At 43.2% G+C, this 21564-nt stretch overlaps 1 protein-coding gene across 6 annotated transcripts in view; it reads left to right on the top strand.

Annotated features, from left to right (window-relative positions):
* Positions 1-21564, top strand: part of PATL2 (PAT1 homolog 2) — a 44729-nt gene that overhangs the window by 14584 nt on the left and 8581 nt on the right. For 2 of the 6 annotated variants that reach the window (XM_028850865.2, XM_028850867.2), the window contains exons 2-4: positions 18801-18891; positions 19670-19869; positions 21421-21501. In XM_028850865.2, the coding sequence (XP_028706698.2) occupies positions 18876-18891; positions 19670-19869; positions 21421-21501 (297 nt within the window). In that variant the 5' untranslated portion in view covers positions 18801-18875. Of the gene's footprint in view, positions 1-15045; positions 15176-18361; positions 18400-18800; positions 18892-19401; positions 19870-21420; positions 21502-21564 lie in introns of those variants that run through there. The other 4 variants (XM_077939311.1, XM_077939312.1, XM_028850866.2 and 1 more) reach the window with 4 other exon arrangements.

Raw genomic sequence — 21564 nt, 5'->3', positions numbered from 1 at the left:
GAAAATTGGATCATACTAAAAACTATAAAGAAGAAAATTAAGGTTGGTCCAAGTACAGTGGTGTTTACAACTAATTCATCACAGTCACAGATTTCTTTGTTCCTTCTCCACTTTCACTGCTTCACTTGATTCGTCAAAAAGGAGAAGAAGGAAGAAGAAGGAGGGAAAAGAAGGAGGAAGAAGAAAGAAAAAGAAGGAAGTACGGTGAGTAGGAGGAAGAAGAAAGAAGAAAAGGGAGGAGGAGGAAGAGGAAGAAGAAGGAGGAGGAGAAAAAGAAGACAGGAGGAGGAGAAAAAGAAGAAAGGAGAGGAGGAGAGAGTTAAAACAAAACCATTGTTAAATGGTATAATTTAAGGAGTTTGAAGATTGCTGCCTGCTCCAAAGTACCTCCTGGTTAAATCTGTTTTGGAACTCAAAATCTTCAATCTTATGTGTTAATTCTTTTAAATTCAGCAAATTTTGGTTGAGTGAGGGCTTTGTGGCAAATGTAAGTACTTATAAGGAATTCAAAGCAGAAGACGCCAGACCCTGCCCACCAGGAGATTCCAATGTGTAATTAAAATCAGCCCAATAATTAATTTGTGAGCAACTACCTAAGATGTTCAGCCTGACTTTTCAGATTTGAGAGCTGTTGCATAATGGGCAACAGGCCCAAAACAAACAGAACACAAAAAGGTAGATTTTTTTTTAATTGGCAGTTACTAAGTCAGACACCATACCTTGGAGGGGGAAAAAATCTCCCAAGATCCGTATGAGGCAAGTACTATTATCTTTATTTGAAGGAGAATGAATGGAAAGACAAAAGTTGAGAGTTCAAGTATCCGGTGGGCAGAGAACCTGTCTCACAGGCTTGTGTGTAACCATTGCAGTCTATCAGATGCCAATTTATTTTTACTGGGAAAATTATATAAACTTGATACAAAAAATCAAGTACAGAAATATAAAAATCCTAATTTCTCCCAAATCCTCTCCCAGTAATAACCATAGTTTTAAATGTATTATTCATCCTTAATTATAAGCCCACTAAAAGCATAAAAGGAATCAGAGGTAGCATCACCTGTCAGCTTGGATGCAGAAATGGATTAGGTAAATGTTGAAGCCAAAATCTCTTAATTGTGTGGCAGTAGTAGGACAGACCCAGAATTTCCCCTGGAGAAAATTATACGCAGTTACTAAATTACTGGCATAGCCTCCTTTAGGGATGTTTTCCCTTGTAGGTACAGTACTTGGCTCTTCATCTCAGTTCCTACTTAAAACTGCGGAATTCTAACCTGGATATTTTCTATTTTGCCTTGAATTCCATGCAGCGCTATTAAAAACAAACATTCTCCTCCAAATATTCTTTTTCCCTTTTGACAAATTCTTCTCACTCATAGCTTCCTGCTTTGCAGCTTGTGGAGCTGACACTTGCCTCTGGCCAGTTAGTGTGGGGTCCTTTCTGGCTGCCCCCGACACTATTAGACCTGCTTCCAATCAGGTGCTCTCAGAGAGTACTCTTCCCCTAAAACAACTGTGAGGAAACCAGGAAGAATTATTTGGTAAAGAATCAGAAATTTAAAACAAAATAAACAGCACAAAATGGTAAGAGAGGTGTCCACAGATCCATCATTGACACAGAAGGAGCAGGCAAGGCCACAGGAGTAAACAGAACTTGGTGGGCTTGTGACTGTGTGTGTTTTTGTTTTGAGTTTAAGAGTCGAGGTTTAATAAGCAAAAGAAAGAGAAAAGAAAATAGCTCTCTCTCTAGTGAGAGAGAGGGAACTTCTGAGGAAAAGGCCGGCTGGCAGCCGACGCCCCGGATTTTATAGTCAGGCTTTAGGAGGCAGTGTCTGATTTACGCAGGGCTCACAGATTGGTTCCATCGGGTATGACATTTACAGAGCATGGCAGGAAGGCTGGCCAGCCCACCCTAATCTTACTATGCAGATGAACTTCCCCTTGGCCGGCTCCATCTCGTCTGTCCATACTGTACAAGTGGCTGACAGAGAGAAGGGAAGATGGAGCCACCATCTTGAACATGATTGGCACAACTGCGGGCATCTATGTCTGCAGCTCAATTTTACAGGCTGCTCTTTGTTAGAAAGGAAAATAATTTGGGGCTGCTTTTCATTAAAAGGAAAACTTCTATACCCTAATTAATTTCTTCTTAACTCCTGTATCATTCCCCCCTCTGGAGTGGCAACCCTAACTGCCTTTTTTTTTTTTTTGAGACAGAGTCTTGCTCTGTCACCTGGCTGGAGTGCAATGGTGCGATCTCGGCTCACTGCAACCTCCACCACCCGAGTTCAAGTGATTCTCCTGCCTCAGCCTCCCAAGTAGCTGGGACTACAGGCGTGTGCCAACAAGCCCAGCTAATTTTTTTGTACTTTTAGTAGAGACCGGGTTTCACCATGTTGACCAGTATGGTCTCCCTAACTGCTTTTAGGGGGTGTTGGATGATGACTCTTTCTGGCCACTTCATGCTGAAAAGGGGCATTGTATGGGCAACAGCAGCTAAGGCTCCTCCTGGGGTTGATCTAAGGGTCCTCGGAAGATAGGCATGTCCATGCTTGGTTCTGTCTGCAGCACCATTTGGAGTTTGATTGCTGTCAGCCATTCCAATGGGTCGTAACAGTGGTTTGCCTCCACCAGATGTTGCCATCCCTTTTTGTTTCTTCCAAGTTGCAGGTCATCACTTGATTCACAGGAATAAGCAGGGTTAGTGTAAAATGTAGGCAAAAGCTTGTAAGTTTCCTTAACTCGTTTCGATGAATGCTGTACTTTGGTATCCTGGATGAGGTCCTCAATAAGAAGTGGCTATGTTGACTGGGGTAAATACTCAGGGTTTGTCGTCTCATGCCAGGAAAATTTAGGAGACAGACACACACAGGGAGTTTAGGAGCAGAAGTTTAATAGGCAAAATAAAAAGGAAAACAGCTCTCTCTCTAATGACAGAGAGGGGACTTCAGAGAGGAAAAAGCTGTGACTGTTTTTATTTCATTATTTCTTATCATCATTACTATTTTTGTTTTAACTGTGGATCAACTTGCCACAAATGAGTTTGCTAAAAGACAATTTATCATATGTCAAATTAGCCAAAAATCTATTTAATGACCACTGACAGCAAAACCTGAGGTGGGACTGCCCCTCTGCTCATCCAACATTCTGCAAGTGTGAGTGGGTGAGGTGGGTTCCACCATCTATCCCCAGAAACCAGGCCATGACAGGCAGGAGGTGGCTCAGTCAGCACATAACTCAGAGTTTAGTAGGGGGAAAGGAAGGGTTCCACAAAATTGGGATTATTTTGTATGTATATTCATTGAATTTGCTTATCTTAATGTAATAAAATATTGATATTTTCCATGTCATTTGATACAGAACTGGCTTCTAATTATTAACATTTTTAGGCTGGTTGTGGTGGATCACACCTGTAAATCCAGCACCGTGGGAGGCCAAGGATGGCAGATCACCTGAGGTCAGGAGTTCGAGACCAGCCTGGCCAACATGGTGAAACCCTGTCTCTACTAAAAATACAAGAAAATTTACCTGGGCATGGTGGCACATGCCTGTAATCCCAGCTACTTGGGAGGCTGAGGCAGGAAACCGCTTGAAGTTCGACTGAAGTGAGTTGAGGTTGCAGTGAGCTGAGATCACGCCATCGCGCTCCAGCCTAGAAGACAGAGCAAGACTCTGTCTCAAAAAAAAAAAAAACAACAACAACAAAAAACTTTTTTGGACTTTTCTCTATATCATGCCTTGTGGTAGGCAAAATAATGCCCCAGAACCTGAGGGAAGATTACTTTACATGGTATAAGGGACTTTGCAGATGTAATTAAGGTTGAGGACCTTTAAACAAGGAGATTATCAGGAATTATTTGGGTACGCCCAGTGTAATCACAGAGGTCCTTAAAAGCAGAGAACTTTTCCTGACAGTAGTCAGAGGGAGATGTGACTGCAGAAGAAGGGTCAGAGATGCCACAAGCTGGCTTTGGAGATGAAGGAACAGGCCATGAATCAAGGGATGCAGGCGGCCTCTAGAAGGAGGAAAAGCCAAAGACATGAGTTCTCCCATAGAGTCTCCAGAAAGGAATGCTGCTCTGCTGCCATCTTGGTTTTTAGCCACATGAAATTTGTGTTGGACTTCTGAGCTACAGAAATACAAGATGATAAACTGTTTTCTTAAGCCACCAAGTTTTTGGAAATTTGTTACAGCAGCAATAGAAAATTAGTTCTTCTCCTTTTTCCAGAATCATGGACATTTTGGCCTTGGTTTCTAGGAGCTTAATTCATTATAAATATTTGTCTCTTCCAAGTCAAGTTTACCTATTGGTTAACTAGGCTCTGGCCACACAGAGCATTCTGAGCACACTCATGTTGGAGGCAGGTTATCATCAGCTCCATAGTTGAGGAAGGTACGAGTTTTGCTGAAGCCTGGTTTGGTCAGGAGCCCTAGTCTACCCCTCCTATCACTGCCACAAACCGAGCTGAGTTAGCCCCAGTGATGCGGGCCCAGCACATCACATGAGAATCACAGGCCTGAGTCCTGCCAGTGCTGCCATTTCTGGGCCATTTCTCAGATGCCAGGCTCCAAATGGGTCAGACCACTCCTGCTCTACCTGCTGTTGCCAGTGTTGAAGAGGAATAAGAGTAACAGGAGGGGCCTCCAGCCCCCAAGACAAAGATATCCCAAAGTTTTGGCTTTCTTCTTCTTAGCCTGGCCTAAATGCCTCCACAACCTGGCCCCAACCTCTCCATCTGATCTCAGTGTTCACCACAGTCACTCAAGGATTCTTTACTGAGTGCCTGCTAGCTCCTCAGCACTGGGGAAAGTTCCTCCTCTGGTGAGCTGATAGGCTCTGGTTATAGGCTATAAATAGATTACGATACCAGAAATTAGCCCTATCAGGAAGAGCCTGCAGAAGACCTTAGTGTCAAGGTAAAGAATGTGAACTTTATCCTTTAGACTGTGATGCAGGTGCCAACAGAGCTGGGTTTTTTTTTTTCTTTTTGTTTGTCTTTGGGGTATTTTTTGTTTGCTCTTTTACAAACCTTATCCACATAGCTTTATTTTTTCTAATTATAAAATTCATGGCCATTATGAAAACTTCAGACAATATAGGTAAGGATAAAGATAACCATTTAAATTACCTGTTATTCTATAAACCAGACATAACCACTGCTAGTGCATTGTTTATTCTTTGTCTATCCATATACAGATATGAATATGAATATATATGTTTACAAAGATGCAATCATTGTGCAGAGATTTCTCTGCAAACTGCGTTTTATTTAACCATTTATCATGGACAGTATATCTATTTCTATAATAGAGATCTATATTGTTTTTTCATGTGTTCACAGTATTTCATTATATAAACATGCCATACATTTTTACCTAATCCTGTATTGAGGATGTTCGCAGGTTTTCCCTATTATAATTCAGTCTATACACTGTGAAACTGCCTCCAGAGTCTTTGTACCAGGTTACCCTCCCTTTATAAAATAAGGAAGATAGTTATCTCCCCACTCTCTTCCCCAGCTGGTCATTATCACCAATTGTATCTCCTTGTTTTACTTTGTATCTTATTTATTTATCTATTTATTTGAGACAGAGTCTCTTTATGTTGCCTAGGCTGGCCTTGTCTTAGCCTCCTGAGTAGATGGTACTACAGGTACGCACCACCATGCCCAGCTTTACTTTATATATTTTTTTATTTTATTTATTTATTTGAGACAGAGTCTCACTCTATGGCTCAAGCTGGATGGAGTGCAGTGGTGCCGTGTTCTCAGCTCACTGCAACCTCCGCCTCCCGGGTTCAAGCAATTCTTGTGCCTCAGCCTCCCAAGTAACTGGGATTACAGGAACATGCCACCATACCCATAACTTGTTTTTCAGTAGAGTCGGGTTTTTGCTATGTTGGTGAGGCTGGTCTCGAACTCCTGACCTCAAGTGATCCACCTGCCTTGGCCTCCCAAAGTACCGGGATGGCTATTTGTATTTTTAGTAGAGATGGGGTTTCTCCATGTTGGTCAGGCTAGTCTCGAACTTCCGACCTCAGGTGATCCGCCCGCCTCAGCCTCACAAAGTGCTGGGATTACAGGCGTGAGACACCATGCTTGGCCAACATTCACATATTTTCTTTTAGTAGTTTTGAGATTTCTTTTTTATTATTATACTTTAAGTTCTGGGATACTTGTGCAGAACGTGCAGGTTTGTTACACAGGTATACACATGCCATGGTGGTTTGCTGCACCCATCAACCAGTCATCTACATTAGGTATTTCTCCTAATGCTATCCCTCCCCTAGTCCCCCACCCCACAACAGGCCCTAGTGTGTGATGTTCCCCGCCCTGTGTCCATGTATTCTCATTGTTCAAGTCCCACTTATGAGTGAGAACATGCAGTGTTTGGTTTTCTGTTGTGTTAGTTTGCTAAGAATGATGGTGTCCAGCTTCATCCATGTCCCTGCAAAGGACGTGAACTCATCCTTTTTAATGGCTGCATAGTATTCCATGGTGTATATGTGCCACATTTTCCTTATCCAGGCTATCATTGATGGGCATTTGGGTTGGTTCCAAGTCTTCGCTATTGTGAACAATGCTGCAGTAAACATACCTGTGCATGTGTCTTTATAGTAGAATTATTTATAACCCTTTGGGTATATACCCAGGAATGGGACTGCTGGGTCAAATGGTACTTCTGATTCAAGATCCTTGAGGAATCACCGCACTGTCTTCCACAATGGTTGAACTAATTTACATTTCCACCAACAGTGTAAAAGTATTCTTATTTCTCCACATCCTCTCCAGCATCTGTTGTTTCCTGACTTTTTAATGATCGCCATTCTAACTGGCATGAGATGGTATCTCATTGTGGTTTTGATTTCCATTTCTCTAATGACCAGTGATGATGAACTTTTTTTCATATGTTTGTTGGCTGCATAAATGTCTTCTTTTGAGAAGTGTCTGTTCATATCCTTCACCCACTTTTTGATGGGGTTGTTTGTTTTATTCTTGTAAATTTGTTTAAGTTCTTTGTAGATTCTGGATATTAGCCCTTTGTCAGATGGATAGATTGCAATATTTTTCTCCCATTCTGTAGGTTGCCCGTCCACTCTGATGACAGTTTCTTTTGCTGTGCAGAAGCTCTTTAGTTTAATTAGATCCCATTTGTCAATTTTGGCTTTTGTTGCCATTGCTTTTGTTGTTTTAGTCATGGCTATGACCATGCCTATGTCCTGAATGCTATTGCCTAGGTTTTCTTCTAGTGCTTTTATTTAAATTCGATCTTACATTTAAGTATTTAATCCATCTTGAGTTAATTTTTGTATATAAAGTACAAGGAAGGGGTCCAGTTTCAGTTTTCTGCATATGGATAGCCAGTCTTCCCAACACCATTTATTAAATAGGGAATCCTTTCCCCCACTGCTTATTTTTCTCAGGTTTGTCAAAGATCAGATGGTTGTAGATGTGTAGTGTTATTTCTGAGGCCTCTGTTCAGTTCCATTGGTCTATATATCTGTTTTGGTACCAGTACCATGCTGTTCTGGTTACTGTAGCCTTGTAGTATAGTTTGAAGTCAGGTAGCATGATGCCTCCAGCTCTGTTTTTTTGTGCTTAGGATTGACTTGCCTCTTTTTTGGTTCCATATGAAATTTAAAGTAGTTTTTTCTAATTCTGCAAAGAAAGTCAATGGTAGCTTGATGGGGATAGCATTGAATCTATAAATTACTTTGGTCATTTTCATGATACTGATTCTTCCTATCCATGAGCATGGAATGATTTTCCATTTGTTTGTGTCCTCTCTTATTTCCTTGAGCAGTGGTTTGTAGCTCTCCTTGAAGAGGTCCTTCACATCCCTTGTAAATTGGATTCCCAGGTATTTAATTCTCTTTGTAGCATTTGTGACTGGGAGTTCACTCATGATTTGGGTCTCTGTTTGTCTATTATTGGTGTATAGCAATGCTTGTGATTTTTGCACATTGATTGTGTATCCTGAGACTTTGCTGAAATTGCTTATCAGCTTAAGGAGATTTTGGGCTGAGACAATGGGGTTTTCTAAATATACAATCATGTTATCTGCAAACAGAGACAATTTGACTTCCTCTCTTCCTATTTGAATACCCTTTATTTCTCTCTCTTGCCTGATTGCCCTGGCCAGAACTTCCAAAACTATGTTGAATAGGAGTGGTGAGAGAAGGCATCCTTGTCTTGTGCTGGTTTTCAAGGGGAATGCTTCCAGTTTTTGCCCATTCAGTATGATATTGGCTGTGGGTTTGTCATAAATAGCTCCTATTATTTTGAGATACATTCCTCAATACCTAGTTTATTGAGAGTTTTTAGCATGAAGGGGTGTTGAATTTTGTCAAAGGCCTTTTCTGCATCTATTGAGCTGATCATGTGGTTTTTGTCATTGGTTCTGTTTATGTGATGGATTACATTAACTGATTTGCGTATGTCGAACTAGCCTTGCATCCCAGGGATGAAGCTGAATTGATCGTGATGGATAAGCTTTTTGATGTGCTGCTGGATTTGGTCTGCCAGTATTTTATTGAAGATTTTCACATCAATGTTCATCAGAGATATTGGCCTTTGAAATTTTCTTTTTTTTGTTGTGTCTCTGCCAGGTTTTGGTATCACGATGATGCTGGCCTCATAAAATGAGTTAGGGAGGATTCTCTTTTTTTCTATTGTTTGGAATAGTTGCAGAAGGAATGGTACCAGTTCCTCATTATACCTCTGGTAGAATTCGGCTGTGAGTCCATCTGGTCCTGGACTTTTTTGATTAGTAGGCTATTCATTACTGCTTCAATTTCAGAACTTGTTATTGGTCTATTCAGGGATTCAGCTTCTTCCAGGTTTAGTCTTGGGAGGGTGTATGTGTCTAGGGATTTATCCATTTCTTCTAGATTTTCTAGTTTATTTGCATAGAGGTGTTTATAGTATTCTCTGATGGTAGTTTGTATTTTTGTGGGATCAGTGGTGATATCCCCTTTATCATTTTTTATTGTGTCTCTCTTTTCTTCTTTATTAGTCTGGCTAGTGGTCTATCTATTTTATTTATCTTTTCAAAAAACCAGCTCCTGGATTCACTGATTTTTTGAAGGGTTTTTCTGTCTCTATCTCCTTCAGTTTTGCTCTGATCTTAGTTATTTCTTGTCTTCTGCTAGCTTTTGAATTTGTTTGCTCTTGTTTCTCTAGTTCTTTTAATTGTGATGTTAGGGTGTTGATTTTAGATCTTTCCTACTTTCTCTTGTAGGCATTTAGTTCTATAAATTTCCCTCTAAACACTGCTTTAAATGTGGCCCAGAGATTCTGGTACGTTGTGTCTTTGTTCTCATTGGTTTCAAAGACTTCTTTATTTCTGCCTTAATATCGTTATTTACCCAGTAGTTACTCAGGAGCACGTTGTTCAGTTTCCATGTAGTTGTGTGGTTTTGAGTTTCTAAATCCTGAGTTCTAATTTCATTGCACTGTGGTCTGAGAGACTGTTTGTTATGATTTCCATTCTTTTGCATTTGCTGAGGAGGGTTTCACTTCCAATTATGTGGTCAATTTTAGAAGAAGTGCAATGTGGTGCTGAGAAGAATGTACATTCTGTTAATTTGGGGTGGAGAGTTCTGTAGATGTCTATTAAGTCCACTTAGTCCAGAGCTGAGTTCAAGTCCTGAATATCCTTGTTAATTTTCTGTCTCGTTGATCTGTCTAATATTGACAATGGAGTGTTAAAGTCTCCCACTATTATTGTGTGGGAGTCTACATCTCTTTGTAGGTCTCTAAGAGCTTGCTTTATGAATCTGGGTGCTCCTGTATTGGGTGCATATATATTTAGGATAGTTAGCTCTTCTTGCTGCATTGATTCCTTTACCATTATGTAATGCCCTTCTTTGTCTCTTTTGATCTTCATTGGTTTAAAGTCTGATTTATCAGAGACTAGGATTGCAACCCCTGCTTTATTTGCTTTCCATTTCCTTGGTAAATATTCCTCCATCCCTTTATTTTGAACCTATGTGTGTCTTTGCATGCGAGATGGGTCTCCTGAATACAGCACACTGATGGGTCTTGACTTTTTTTTTTTTTTTTTTTTTTTTTAGACAGAGTGAGGAGTCTCGCTCTGTTGCCCAGGCTGGAGTGCAAAGGCACAATCTTGGCTCACTGCAACCTCTGTCTCCCAGGTTCAAGCAATTCTCCTGCCTCAGCCTGCCAAGTAGCTGGGATTACACGCATGTGCCACCACGCCCAGCTAATTTTTTGTATTTTTAGTAGAGACAGGGTTTCACCATGTTGGCCAGGATGGTCTTAATCTCTTGACCTCATGATCCGCCTGCCTTGGCTTCCCAAAGTGCTAGGATTACAGGCGTGAGCCACCTTGCCTGGCAGGGTGTTGACTTTTTATCCAATTTGCTAGTGTGTGTCTTTTAATTGGGGCATTTAGCCCGTTTACATTTAAGGTTAATATTGTTATGTGTGAATTTGATCCTGTCATTATGATGCTAGCTGGTTATTTTGCCTGTTAATTGATGCAGTTTCTTCATAGTGTTGATGGTCTTTACAATTTGGTATGTTTTTGCAGTGGCTGGTATCGGTTGTTTCTTTCCATGTTTAGTGCTTCCTTCAGGAGCTCTTGTAAGGTAGGCCTGGTGGTGACACAATCTCTCAGCATTTGCTTGTCTGTAAAGGATTTTATTTCTCCTTTAATTATGAAGCTTACTTTGGCTGGATATGAAATTCTGGGTTGAAAATTCTTTTCTTGAAGAATGTTAAATATTAGTCCCCACTCTCTTCTGGCTTGTAGGGTTTCTGCAGAGAGATCCGCTGTTAGTCTGATGGACTTACCTTTCTGGGTAACCCGACCTTTCTCTCTGGCTACCCTTAACATTTTTTCCTTCATTTCAACCTTGGTGAATCTGATGACTATGTGTCTGGGGTTGCTTTTCTCAAGGAGTATCTTTGTGGTGGTCTCTGTATTTCCTGAATTTGAATGTTGGCCTGTCTTGCTAGGTTGGGGAAGTTCTCCTGGATAATATCCTGAAGAGTGTTTTCTAACTTGGTTCCATTCTCCCCATCACTTTCAGGTACACCAATCAAATATAGATTTGGTCTTTTCACATAATCTCATATTTCTTAGAGGTTTTGTTTGTTCCTTTTCATTCTTTTTTCTCTAATCTTGTCTCCTTGCTTTATTTCATTAAGTTGATCTTCAATCACCAGTATTCTTTTTTCTGCTTGATCGATTCGGCTATTGATACTTGTGTATGCTTCACAAAGTTATTGTGCTGTATTTTTCAGCTCCATCAAGTCATTTATGTTCTTCTTTAAACTGGTTATTCTAGTTAGCAATTCCTCCAACCTTTTTTCAAGCTGCTTAGCTTCCTTGCATTGGGTTAGAACATGCTCCTTTAGCTTGGAGCAGTTTGTTATTACCGGCCTTCTGAAGCCTAGTTCTGTCAATTCATCAAACTCATTCTCTCCAGTTTTGTTCCCTTGCTGGCAAGGAGTTGTGATCTTTTGGAGGAGAAGAAGTGTTCTGGTTTTTGGAATTTTCAGCCTTTTTGTGCTGGTTTTTCCTCGTCTTCATGGATTTATCTACTTTTGGTCTTTGATGTTGGTAACCTTCGGATGGGGTTTCTGTGTGGATGTTCTTTTTGTTGATGTTGATGCTGTTCCTTTCTGTTAGTTTTCCTTCTAACAGGCCCCTCTGCTGCAGGTCTGCTGGAGTTTGCTGGAGGTCCACTCCAGACCCTGTTTTCCTGGGTATCACCAGTGGAGGCTACAGAAAGGCAAAGATTGCTGCCTGTTCCTTCCCCTGGAAGCTTCATCCCAGAGGGGCACCCACCAGATGCCAGCTGGAGCTCTCCTGTATGAGGTGTCTGTCGACCCCTGCTGGGCGGTGTCTCACAGTCAGGAAGCATAGGGGTCAGGGACCCACTTGCAGAGGCAGTCTTTCCCTTAGCAGAGCTTGAGCACTATGCTGGGAAATCCGCTGCTCTCTTCAGAGTCAGCAGGCAGGAATGTTGAAGTCTGCTGAAGCTGTGCCCACATCTGCCCCTTCCACCAAGTGCTCTGTCCCAGGGAGATGGGAGTTTTATCTATAAGCCCCTGACTGGGGCTGCTGCCTTTCTTTCAGAGATGCCCTGCCCAGAGAGGAAGAATCTAGAGAGGCAGTCTGGCTACAGCAGCTTTGCAGAACTGCGGTGTGCTCCACCCAGTTTGAACTTCCTGGCGGCTTTGTTTACACTGTGAGGGGAAAACCACTTACTCAAGCCTCAGTAATGGCGGATGCCCCTCCCCCCACCAAGCTCAAGTGTCCCAGGTTGACTTCAGACTGCTGTGCTGGCAGTGAGAATTTCAAGCCAGTGGATCTCAGCTTGCTGGGCTCTGTGGGGGTGGCATCCACTGAGCTAGACCACTCGGCTCCCTGGCTTCAGCCCCCTTCCCAGGGGAGTGAATGGTTCTGTCTCACTGGCATTCCAGGTGCCACTGGAGTATGAAAAAAAAAAAACTCCTGCAGCTAGCTCAGTGTCTGCCCAAAAAGCCACCCAGTTTTGTGCTTGAAACCCAGGGCCCTAGTGGCGTAGGCACCTGAGGGAATCTCCTGTTCTTTGGGTTGTGAAGAGCATGGGAAAAGTATAGTATCTGGGCTGGAGTGCACCTCCCTCAAGGCACAGTCTCTCACAGTCCCTTGGCTAGGGAAGGAAGTTCCCCAACCCCTTGCACTTTCCAGGTGAGGCAATGCCCCTCCCTGCCTCGGCTCGCCTCCTTGGGCTGCGCCCACTGTCTAACCAGTCCCAATGAGATGAGCTGGGTACCTCAGTTGGAAATACAGAAATCACCCACTTTCTGCATTGATCTCTCTTGGAGCTACAGACTGGAGCTATTCCTATTCAGCCATCTTGCCAGTCACCTTTTTGAGATTTTTTTTTATGTTTAAATCTTTGCTCCATGTAGCATTTACTTTGGCATAAATATGTCTTCAATAGAGAAGTTTTACTTTCTTTAGTGAAATCTATGTATCTTTTCTTTTATGATTTCTGGCTTAGATATTCTGGTTTGTTTCTCAGAATGAAATTTCTTGGGAACAACGTGAGGAGTGGCCTGGAGTAGGACACACCCAGGTGGCTGGCAAGAAACCCCTCTGAAGAAGTCTCTCTCTCAGGGAAGGTCCATAATTTTTCATTACAGTTCAGCTCAGTCAACATCTACTAAGAACCTACTCTGTTCCAGAGACTGTGTTAAGTGCCAGGGGCACAGAGATGAGGAACATCTCTGCTTACAAGTGGGAGTGACAAATTTAGAAACAGAATGACAACACAGTGTGGTAGGTGCAATGAGCAAAAGGCGTAAGGATCAATGAGCACACATAAGAGCGACTATCCAAGCTGGAAGGGAAAAGCCTATCTGAGAAGGCCTCCTGGAGGAGATGAAGCCTGAGCCGAGTTTGTTTTTCCCATTCGAATAACTAGAATATTAGAATAAGACAATTCAGAAATCATCTTCCAATTCAAATAACTCTTACTGTGTAACTTCATTTTGCTTATATGACACAATGCACAGCATATTACCTGCTAAGATACACACTTTCAATATCATTGAAAAGACAGAACTGGGACAGGAAGCTGCCTCAATCAACAACAGAATATACCTCCCAGACCAAGGGCAAGAGGTCTCCAGGGTAGGGACAACCTGGTGCACAGCGATTATGAGAGAAGACTCAAGTGGAACCCTAATTTCCCCACGCAGCTAAAAGCGGTTTACTGTTTCTGAAACTCAATCTAGAAGGCAGGGAACTTTAAGATAGGAGACTGGTTGCCTTCTATGACAGTCAGGGTCAGATTGTAAAGGGCCTTATGCTTTATGTAAAGAATGGGACATGAGAAACACTGAGGTGTTGTAAGTTGGGGAGTGTCCGATCTGACAAAAGAACTTGGAAATCATCAGCATGAGATGAGATTGCCCAGGGATATCAGGTTGCAGAGGATTTAACCTTTGCGGATCCTTGATCCCTTTGGGACGTGATAAAAGCTATGGATGCTCTTTCCAGAAAACTGAACATATTGAAAACCACACCAACATATACACAATTTCAGAGGATCCTCAGATTAAGAATTTTTGATATATAGAGGACTGAGAAGTAGCCTGAGGAAGTGGATATTCAAGGGATGGGAAGAAGATAAAGGGAGCAGGAAAAGGGCCAAAGAAAGATGACCCAAGAGGTACAGGAAGAGCCAGGACACAAGTGTTGGGAAGCTGTGGGAGCGCAAAGATCCAAGGAGGACATGATCAGCAGTGTTGAATGCTGAGAGACTTCAGCTAAGGTCAGCACTGAAACATATCTTTTGCACTTACAGTTAAGAAATCACAGCCGAAAGAGGTGGCTCACATCTGTAATCCCAGCACTTTGGGAGGCCAAGGTGAGAGAACAACTTGAGCCCAGGAGTTTGAGACCAGTCTGGGCAACAAAGTGAGATGCCATCTCTACAAAAATTTTAAAAATTAGCTGGGTGTGGTTGTGTACGCCATAGTCCCAGCTACTTGGAAGGTTGAGGCAGGAGGATTGCTTGAGTCCAGAAGTTCAAGTTTGCAGTGAGTTATAATCACGCCACTGCACTCCAGCCTGGGTGAAAGAGTGAGACCCCATCTCTAAAAATAAAAATAAAGAAAGAAAAATCATTGGTAATGGTATCGAGAAAAGTCTCTGCAGAGTAACTAGTAATGGTAGCTCCAGATATATATTTTTTAACCCGAGAATTATATAGGTGGCATCTAGGTGGAAATAAGGGTAGGGGACTTGTCTTGACCCTGCATTTGCAGAGCACTAACACGTCAAATAATTGTCAATTGTCCAGAAAAAGTATTGAAGGGGCTTATGGAGATTATGTCTGTTTGTCCCTGTTGCCACCACTATGATGGAGTCAAAAGCCAGAAAGCAACAGTTGAAGGAATGATGTGAGGAAATGGAGAAGTTTGGTTTGTTGGGTAGGAGAGACCTAAAGGGCAGTTAAAATAAGGAACAAAAACAAGACGCGGATTTGTCTCCAAGAAGTGGACACATCCTGATATTTCTATGCTATACTCTAAGAAAAAGAGGGGAAAACAGAGAGGCTCAAGACACAGAGAGAAGTGGCTGAAGGGCCAAACATCCAGGAAGAGAGTCTAGACTTGAAGAGGAGGAGGGCCCCCCACCTGGAAGTGCAAGGTGAGGAGGCCTGTGGCTGTGTATAATTTCCTCTAAGTATGAATTGAAGTAGATCAGCCCCAGTGGCCTCTATTTTCCCCATAACATAAGAGGTGAGGTTGACTGCTGAGAGAAAAGATGGGAGTTGTGTGGAGGACTGGAGGATAATCCCTATCTTTTAGAATCACTAATGAGAGATGGATGGGAGAGGAAGCTGAACAAGGACAAATTAAAGAACAGCTCAGCAGGCTGGTGATGGAGCAGTGTCAGTCATGCTCCCAACAGGAAGCAGATGGCACATTCAAGTGCTGTAACTGAGGAGCATGTCCGAAAGGGAATATTCATCAAGCTGTGAACAGGAAACTTGTAAAGGACAGTGAAGCACCCTGGAACTAGCAAGAGTGGGGAGCCTTTCCCACCCCCAGACCTCAGGGGCAAGGGGAGGGAGCAGATCCCAGATCCAGAGGGAATGGGTATAATTTAGGAGAGGGCTGCCACATTGGAACTCATACGGCACAGATGCTGACATTATCTGAAGCCAGGCAGCCTTCTCTCTCTCCAGGTTCTGGTGACTGTTCCATCCTCTTGTCCCAGTCCCAGGGGATTCTGCTATTACTTGTGGTTTCACTATACTCTTTCTATACTTTTATAAATATCTCTTTACTAGATTATCCAGTTTTAGTACACCATCTATTTCCTGAAGGAAACCTGACATATATGGTTCTTTTAAAAGACTAATAAAACAGACAAACTCTGGAAAGAAGAACAAAGGAGGAGATGAATAATATTAGGAATAAAAAGGGAGACAAAGGGTCGGATGCAGTGACTCACGCCTGTAATTCTAGCACTCCGGGAGGCCAAGGCAGGTGGATCACTTGAAGCCAGGAGTTGGAGACCTGCCTGCCCAACATGGCGAAAGCCCATCTCTACTAAAAAAAAAAAAAAAATACAAAAATTGGCCAGGCATGGTGGTATGCACCTGTAATCTCAGCTGCTTTGGAGGCTGAGGCAGGAGAATTGCTTGAACACGGGAGGTGGAGGTTGCAGTGAGCTGAGACTGTGCCACTGCACTCCAGCCTGGGTGACAGGCAAGACTCTGTCTCAAAATAAGTAAATAAAAGGGGGTAGGAAAGACAAAGTATAGTTATAGCATGGATTTTTAAATACTCTTATACTATGAACAACTTTATGCCAACAAATTTGAAAATTTACAAGAAATGGACACATTGACAAATTCCTAGAAGATATATAACTTAAAACTCAAGAAGAAATTGAAAGCCAGACTAGATCTACTGCTGTTAAATAACCTGAAACAATGGATTTAAAAATCTCCCCATAAAAGTGTTTTATGCAGCAAATTTAAATATTTCTAATGTCATTTTTTTTTCTTTAAGAAAAATTGTTTAATAGAGACAGAGTCTTCCTATGTTGCCCAGGCTTATCTTGAACTCCTGGGCTCAAATGATCCTCCTGCCTCAGCTTCCCAAAGTGCTGGGATTACAGGTATGAGTCACTCTAATGTCTTTTTAAAATCTGATCCAACAATCCTGTGTACCTGTGTGTACTTCTTATTCTAGAAGAAGCTCTAAGAGGCTGTGGGAAGCATCTGCTTTATTCATTGTGTACCCCAAACCTAGCATAGGCTTGGCTTAAACTTAACATAATTAAATGATGGCAGGAAAGTTAGAACATCTAGAGGATCAGTAGACATATGAGATAAGGGCAGGGGACCTTCATAAAAAACAGTAGGTCCCAAGTGAAACTCCAAACAGCCAGGGCAGGGCTGTGATCTTAAAGACTGAGCCCTAATCCACCTGCTTTGGTACTAGTCAATACCAGAAGTCCCTTCAGAATGAAAATCTTCATGCAACAAGTTTCTCCTTAAGATCTATCTCTACAACAACCTGATGAATCACCTCTAGAACACTGAAATTCACCATTTGGTCCTTTGGTTAATAGTGCCAAAGTACGTTATTAGGAAGTGCCTGAGAGAAACAGCTGAATAACATTACCAAAAAGGCCAGAACCTGGCCGGGTGTGGTGGCTCGTGCCTGTAATCCCAGCACTTTGGAAGGCCAAGGCAGGTGGATTACTTGAGGTCAGGAGTTTGAGACAAGTCTGGCCAACATGGCAAAACGCTGTTTCTACTGAAAAAAATATATATATTCAAAAATTAGCTGGGTATGGTAGTGGCTGCCTATAATCCCAGCTACTCGGGAGGCTGAGGCAGGAGAATCTCTTGAACCCGGGAGATGGAGGCTGCCCAGATCACGCCACTGCACTCTAGCCTGGGTGACAGAGTGAGATGCTATCTCACAAAAAAAAAAAAAAAAAAAAAAAAAAAAAAAAAAAAAGGTCAGAACCCAATTCAGATATATGAGAAGTTTTTCAGTAACTTTCAAGCTACTTATATATGTTCCCCCACCCATATCGTTTATGACCTGCAGTAAAACTTCTGAAACAAATATTTTCCTTTAAAGGCACCGAGAATCATGATCTTATCACGATGACAAGAGGATTCTAACTTTCATCTTTGATGTAGGGAAATTAACTTACTTTTTATTTTTATTCAGAACTTCTACAAAGTCATGTGGGTTTCAGCTGGACACAGGGTGTGGGCACAGAACCAAGGGTTAGACGAGGCTTGGGAGGGTGTTGGGTTTTGCCTACCAGGAGCGGCTATGTTTCTGTTTTTGTTGTTGTTAATTTGTTTTTACTCCTGAGCTTCTGGACCAGTTTGCCATTAGAGCAGCCAAGAAGATGTAAGATTGTGTATCTCATGCAAAAGTGTTTTTACCGTGAAGATCTGGCTTCCGAATTCACAGGGGTCTCTCATCAGTCCGAGCTGAGTAGCTGACTTAAGCTCACATGACCCGGTGAAGGGCAAGCATCATCAGGTGGACTTGAGGGCTTCAAGTACGCTGCCCTGAAGCACCAGGAACTTGGTTGCTAGGCATCCTCCCCAGGATCTACCCAGGACTTTCCTATCCAAGTTTGTTGAAGCAAAACCGAGGGATTAAATGAAATGCAACCTCACAAAGTACCAATGAAGGGTGTGGAAAACAGGGATCCTCTTTTTAAATATCTGCCCCCAAATATCAATCCCAATAAACTATACTAAAAACCATGGATGGCTAAAATGCAATTTATGTCTTTTCTCTGTTCAAGGATTTTTTTAATCATTAAACTATGTTCTCATATTTCCATCAGGCCCCAAAGGTTGGAGGATGCTGGCCCTTTAATGGGTAAGCAGGGGAGGAGCTGGGACTTTTAAAGGCAGGAGCAGCAAACAGGTCCTGGCCCAGGCTGCTATGAATAACTTAAACAGAAAGGGCAGCAACAGTCAGATGGTGGGTGTCAGCAGCAAGGCATCACCACACTCGGACGGTGACTGGTGATGTCCGTTGGGAAGTACTTCTCTTCCTTCTCCTAGCCTGTCCCTCATTTCTGTCCCTTTGTGGGACAGCTCCCTAGAGCTGAGCTGGGAGGGTGGGGGTTTATGGCAGTCTGAGACCCCAGGGTCTCTCTCCTCAAGACCATGGCCAAGAATTCTCTCACCATCTTGCTGGGAGGATTCCATGGCTGTTTTAGGGTGCCATATCATCCTTACTGACAATGGTGCCTCTTGGCCTCTTTCTTGTCTCAGGTTTACCTTCCAGAGGCTGGCAATGCTTTTTCACTGGAGGACACAGGCAAGAAGGAAGTTCACCAGCCTACCAAGATGAAATGCCTTGAAGGTATCAACAAGTGGGCCGTGGTGTTATATAAATGCCCCAGCATGCAGAGCTTGCTGGTCTGTTTCACGTATGGGCTTGGATGGCCAGAGTCACCGGAAGTCATTCCCAATTCTTCCACTTGCTAATTATATTACAGTGGGTGACTGAGAGGTCACTCTTCTGGGCTTTATTTTTCTCACCAACCTAGCAAAACTATCCATAACAACCCAGGACAGCCTCATATGACTGTTAAATGAACATATGCACGTAAAGTATATGGCACACAGTAGGGTTAAATTGCAGTGAGTCGGGGCAGCTGGAACTTGTTCAAAGAGGCAACAGAAAGGGCGTTGGGTGGGGCAGAGCAGATGGAAAAGGCTGTGCTAGAACTTAAGCAATTGAAGAGGTGATGTGAAAGTGAAGGTGTTTGGTATCTGCCAGGTTCCTTTTGTTTGCTTTTTAAATTGTTATTTAGAGACAGGGTCTCACTGTGTTGCCCAGGCTGATCTCAAACTCCTGGGCCCAAATGATCTTCCCACCTTGGCCTCCCAAGTACCTGGGACTATGGGCACAAGCCACCACACCTGGCTCAGGTTTCATTTGACTTACTAGGGGATGGTTCAGGGGAACTTGGGAGAGGGGAGGCTGAGTTAAACCCACAGGACAGGAGGCATTATGTTCAAAGGTGGTGCTGGAGATGGCTTAAGAACAGAAGTGCTATTGAGTAGTAGCCTCTCTAGACAAGACTCACACCTGAGCCCCCATTTTACCTTCTCCTCTGGCCCACACTTAAACCAAGGGCCAGGTAAGACCTGTGGCCCTTTGGCTCCTGAGGAGGAGCTGGTGTCTGCCTGCCACTTGGAAAAAGAAGAAGAGAATGAAGGGGAGGAGGAGGAAGAGGAGGAGGAGGAGGATCTGGACCCAGACCTGGAGGAGGAAGAGGAGGAAGAGAATGATCTTGGGGATCCAACTGTACTTGGTGCTGTCCATAACACCCAGGTACCATGGCAGGAGGGAATGGGAGAGGGTTGTCCTGAACTGTCTGTGGCTCACAGGCTGTCACTAAACATTCCTCTTCTCTTTTCCACCCTTTTTCAAGGCAAGTTCTGGATTAACACTTCGTTTTTAAGCCTTGAACCTGAACTAGGGACTCTCTCCTTCCCTCTTTCTCCTGTCTTCCACTTCATTTCTGATGCTGTTCTTGCCTTAAAACCAGGTCCTAGCAGAGCTGTGCATCGCCCACAGGCGGTGGCCCTGCTACTAGTGTTAAAGATGAGTCATCTTTGCCTGATCCTGGGCCTCTGTCTCACTAGTCCATTCCTGGTATTTGTTCCCTTGGATCCCATAACTAGTGGAGAAGGACAAGGACTCCCATGTAGATATGAAGTGAATCAGACCTTCCTTCAACCTACTACTAAGATACAGTAGTCCATGGTTTCACTTTCTGCCATTTCAGTTACCCTTGGTCAACTATAGTCTGAAAATAGGCGAGTATAGTACAATAAGGTATTTTAAAAGACTACATTCACGTAAGTTTTATTACAGTATATCATTATAACTGTTCTATTTGTATTGTTCATTTCTTCTTCTTTTTTTTTTTTTTTTTTTTTTGAGACGGAGTCTTGCTGTGTCGCCCAGGCTGGGGTGCAGTGGCACGATCTCGGCTCACTGCAAGCTCTGCCTCCTGGGTTCACGCCATTCTCCTGCCTCAGCCTCTGAGTAGCTGGGACTACAGGCGCCCGCCACCACGCCCGGCTAGTTTTTTGTATTTTTAGTAGAGACGGGGTTTCACCATGTTAGCCAGGGATGGTCTCGATCTCCTGACCTCGTGATCCACCCACCTCGGCCTCCCAAAGTGCTGGGATTACAGGCTTGAGCCACCGCGCCCGGCCTTGTTCATTTCTTATTGAATCTAATTCATAAATTAAACTGGCCAGGTGCAGTGGCTCATGTCTGTAATCCCAGCACTTTGAGAGGATTGCTTGAGGCCGGGAGTTCCAGACCAGCCTGGGCAACAAAGCAAGACCCTGTCGCTACCAAAAAAAAAAAAATTTCAAAAATTAGCCAGATATGGTAGTACATGCCTGTAGTCCCAGCTACTTAGGAGTCTGAAGCAGGAGGCAGGTTTGAGCTCAGGAGTTTGAGCCTGCAGTGAGCTATGATAGTGCCACTGCACTCCAGTCTGGGTGTCAGAGCAAGACCCTGACTCTAAAAAAAAAAAATTTTTAATATGAACTATCATAGGTGTGTATATATAAGAAAAAGCACTACACAGGGTTTAGTACTATCTGGTTTCAGGCATCCCTTGGGGGTCTTGGAACGTATCTCTCTTGAATAAGGGAGGACCACTGCAGTAGTCTTATTCCTCCCAGGAGAGGGAGAGGGATCCTGGCCCAGTTGACTTTGAACCTGAGGGAGGGCCAAGTTGCCACTGCCCTGGATGTTGGAATAGCTGGTCTTGCTGCCTCCGTCCACCTCCTCAAAAACACAGGTGAATGTAGAAGACACTACAGAGGCCCATTCAAGCCTGGTTCCTCCCTCCTGTTCCAGAGAGCTCTGCTCAGCTCCCCTGGAGTCAAGGCCCCTGGTGTGCTGGGAATGTCACTTGCCTCCTTGCATTTTCTGTGGCAGGTGAGTCTACTGCAGCCTTCATACTGTGCATAGTGAGGATTCCATCCATTATGTTCAATCTGG

This window comes from Macaca mulatta, chromosome 7 (assembly GCF_049350105.2).
Source record: "Macaca mulatta isolate MMU2019108-1 chromosome 7, T2T-MMU8v2.0, whole genome shotgun sequence".
Lineage (NCBI taxonomy): Eukaryota > Metazoa > Chordata > Mammalia > Primates > Cercopithecidae > Macaca > Macaca mulatta.
Note: the sequence above shows the minus strand (reverse complement) of the source record. Positions and strands in the feature narration are given on the sequence as shown.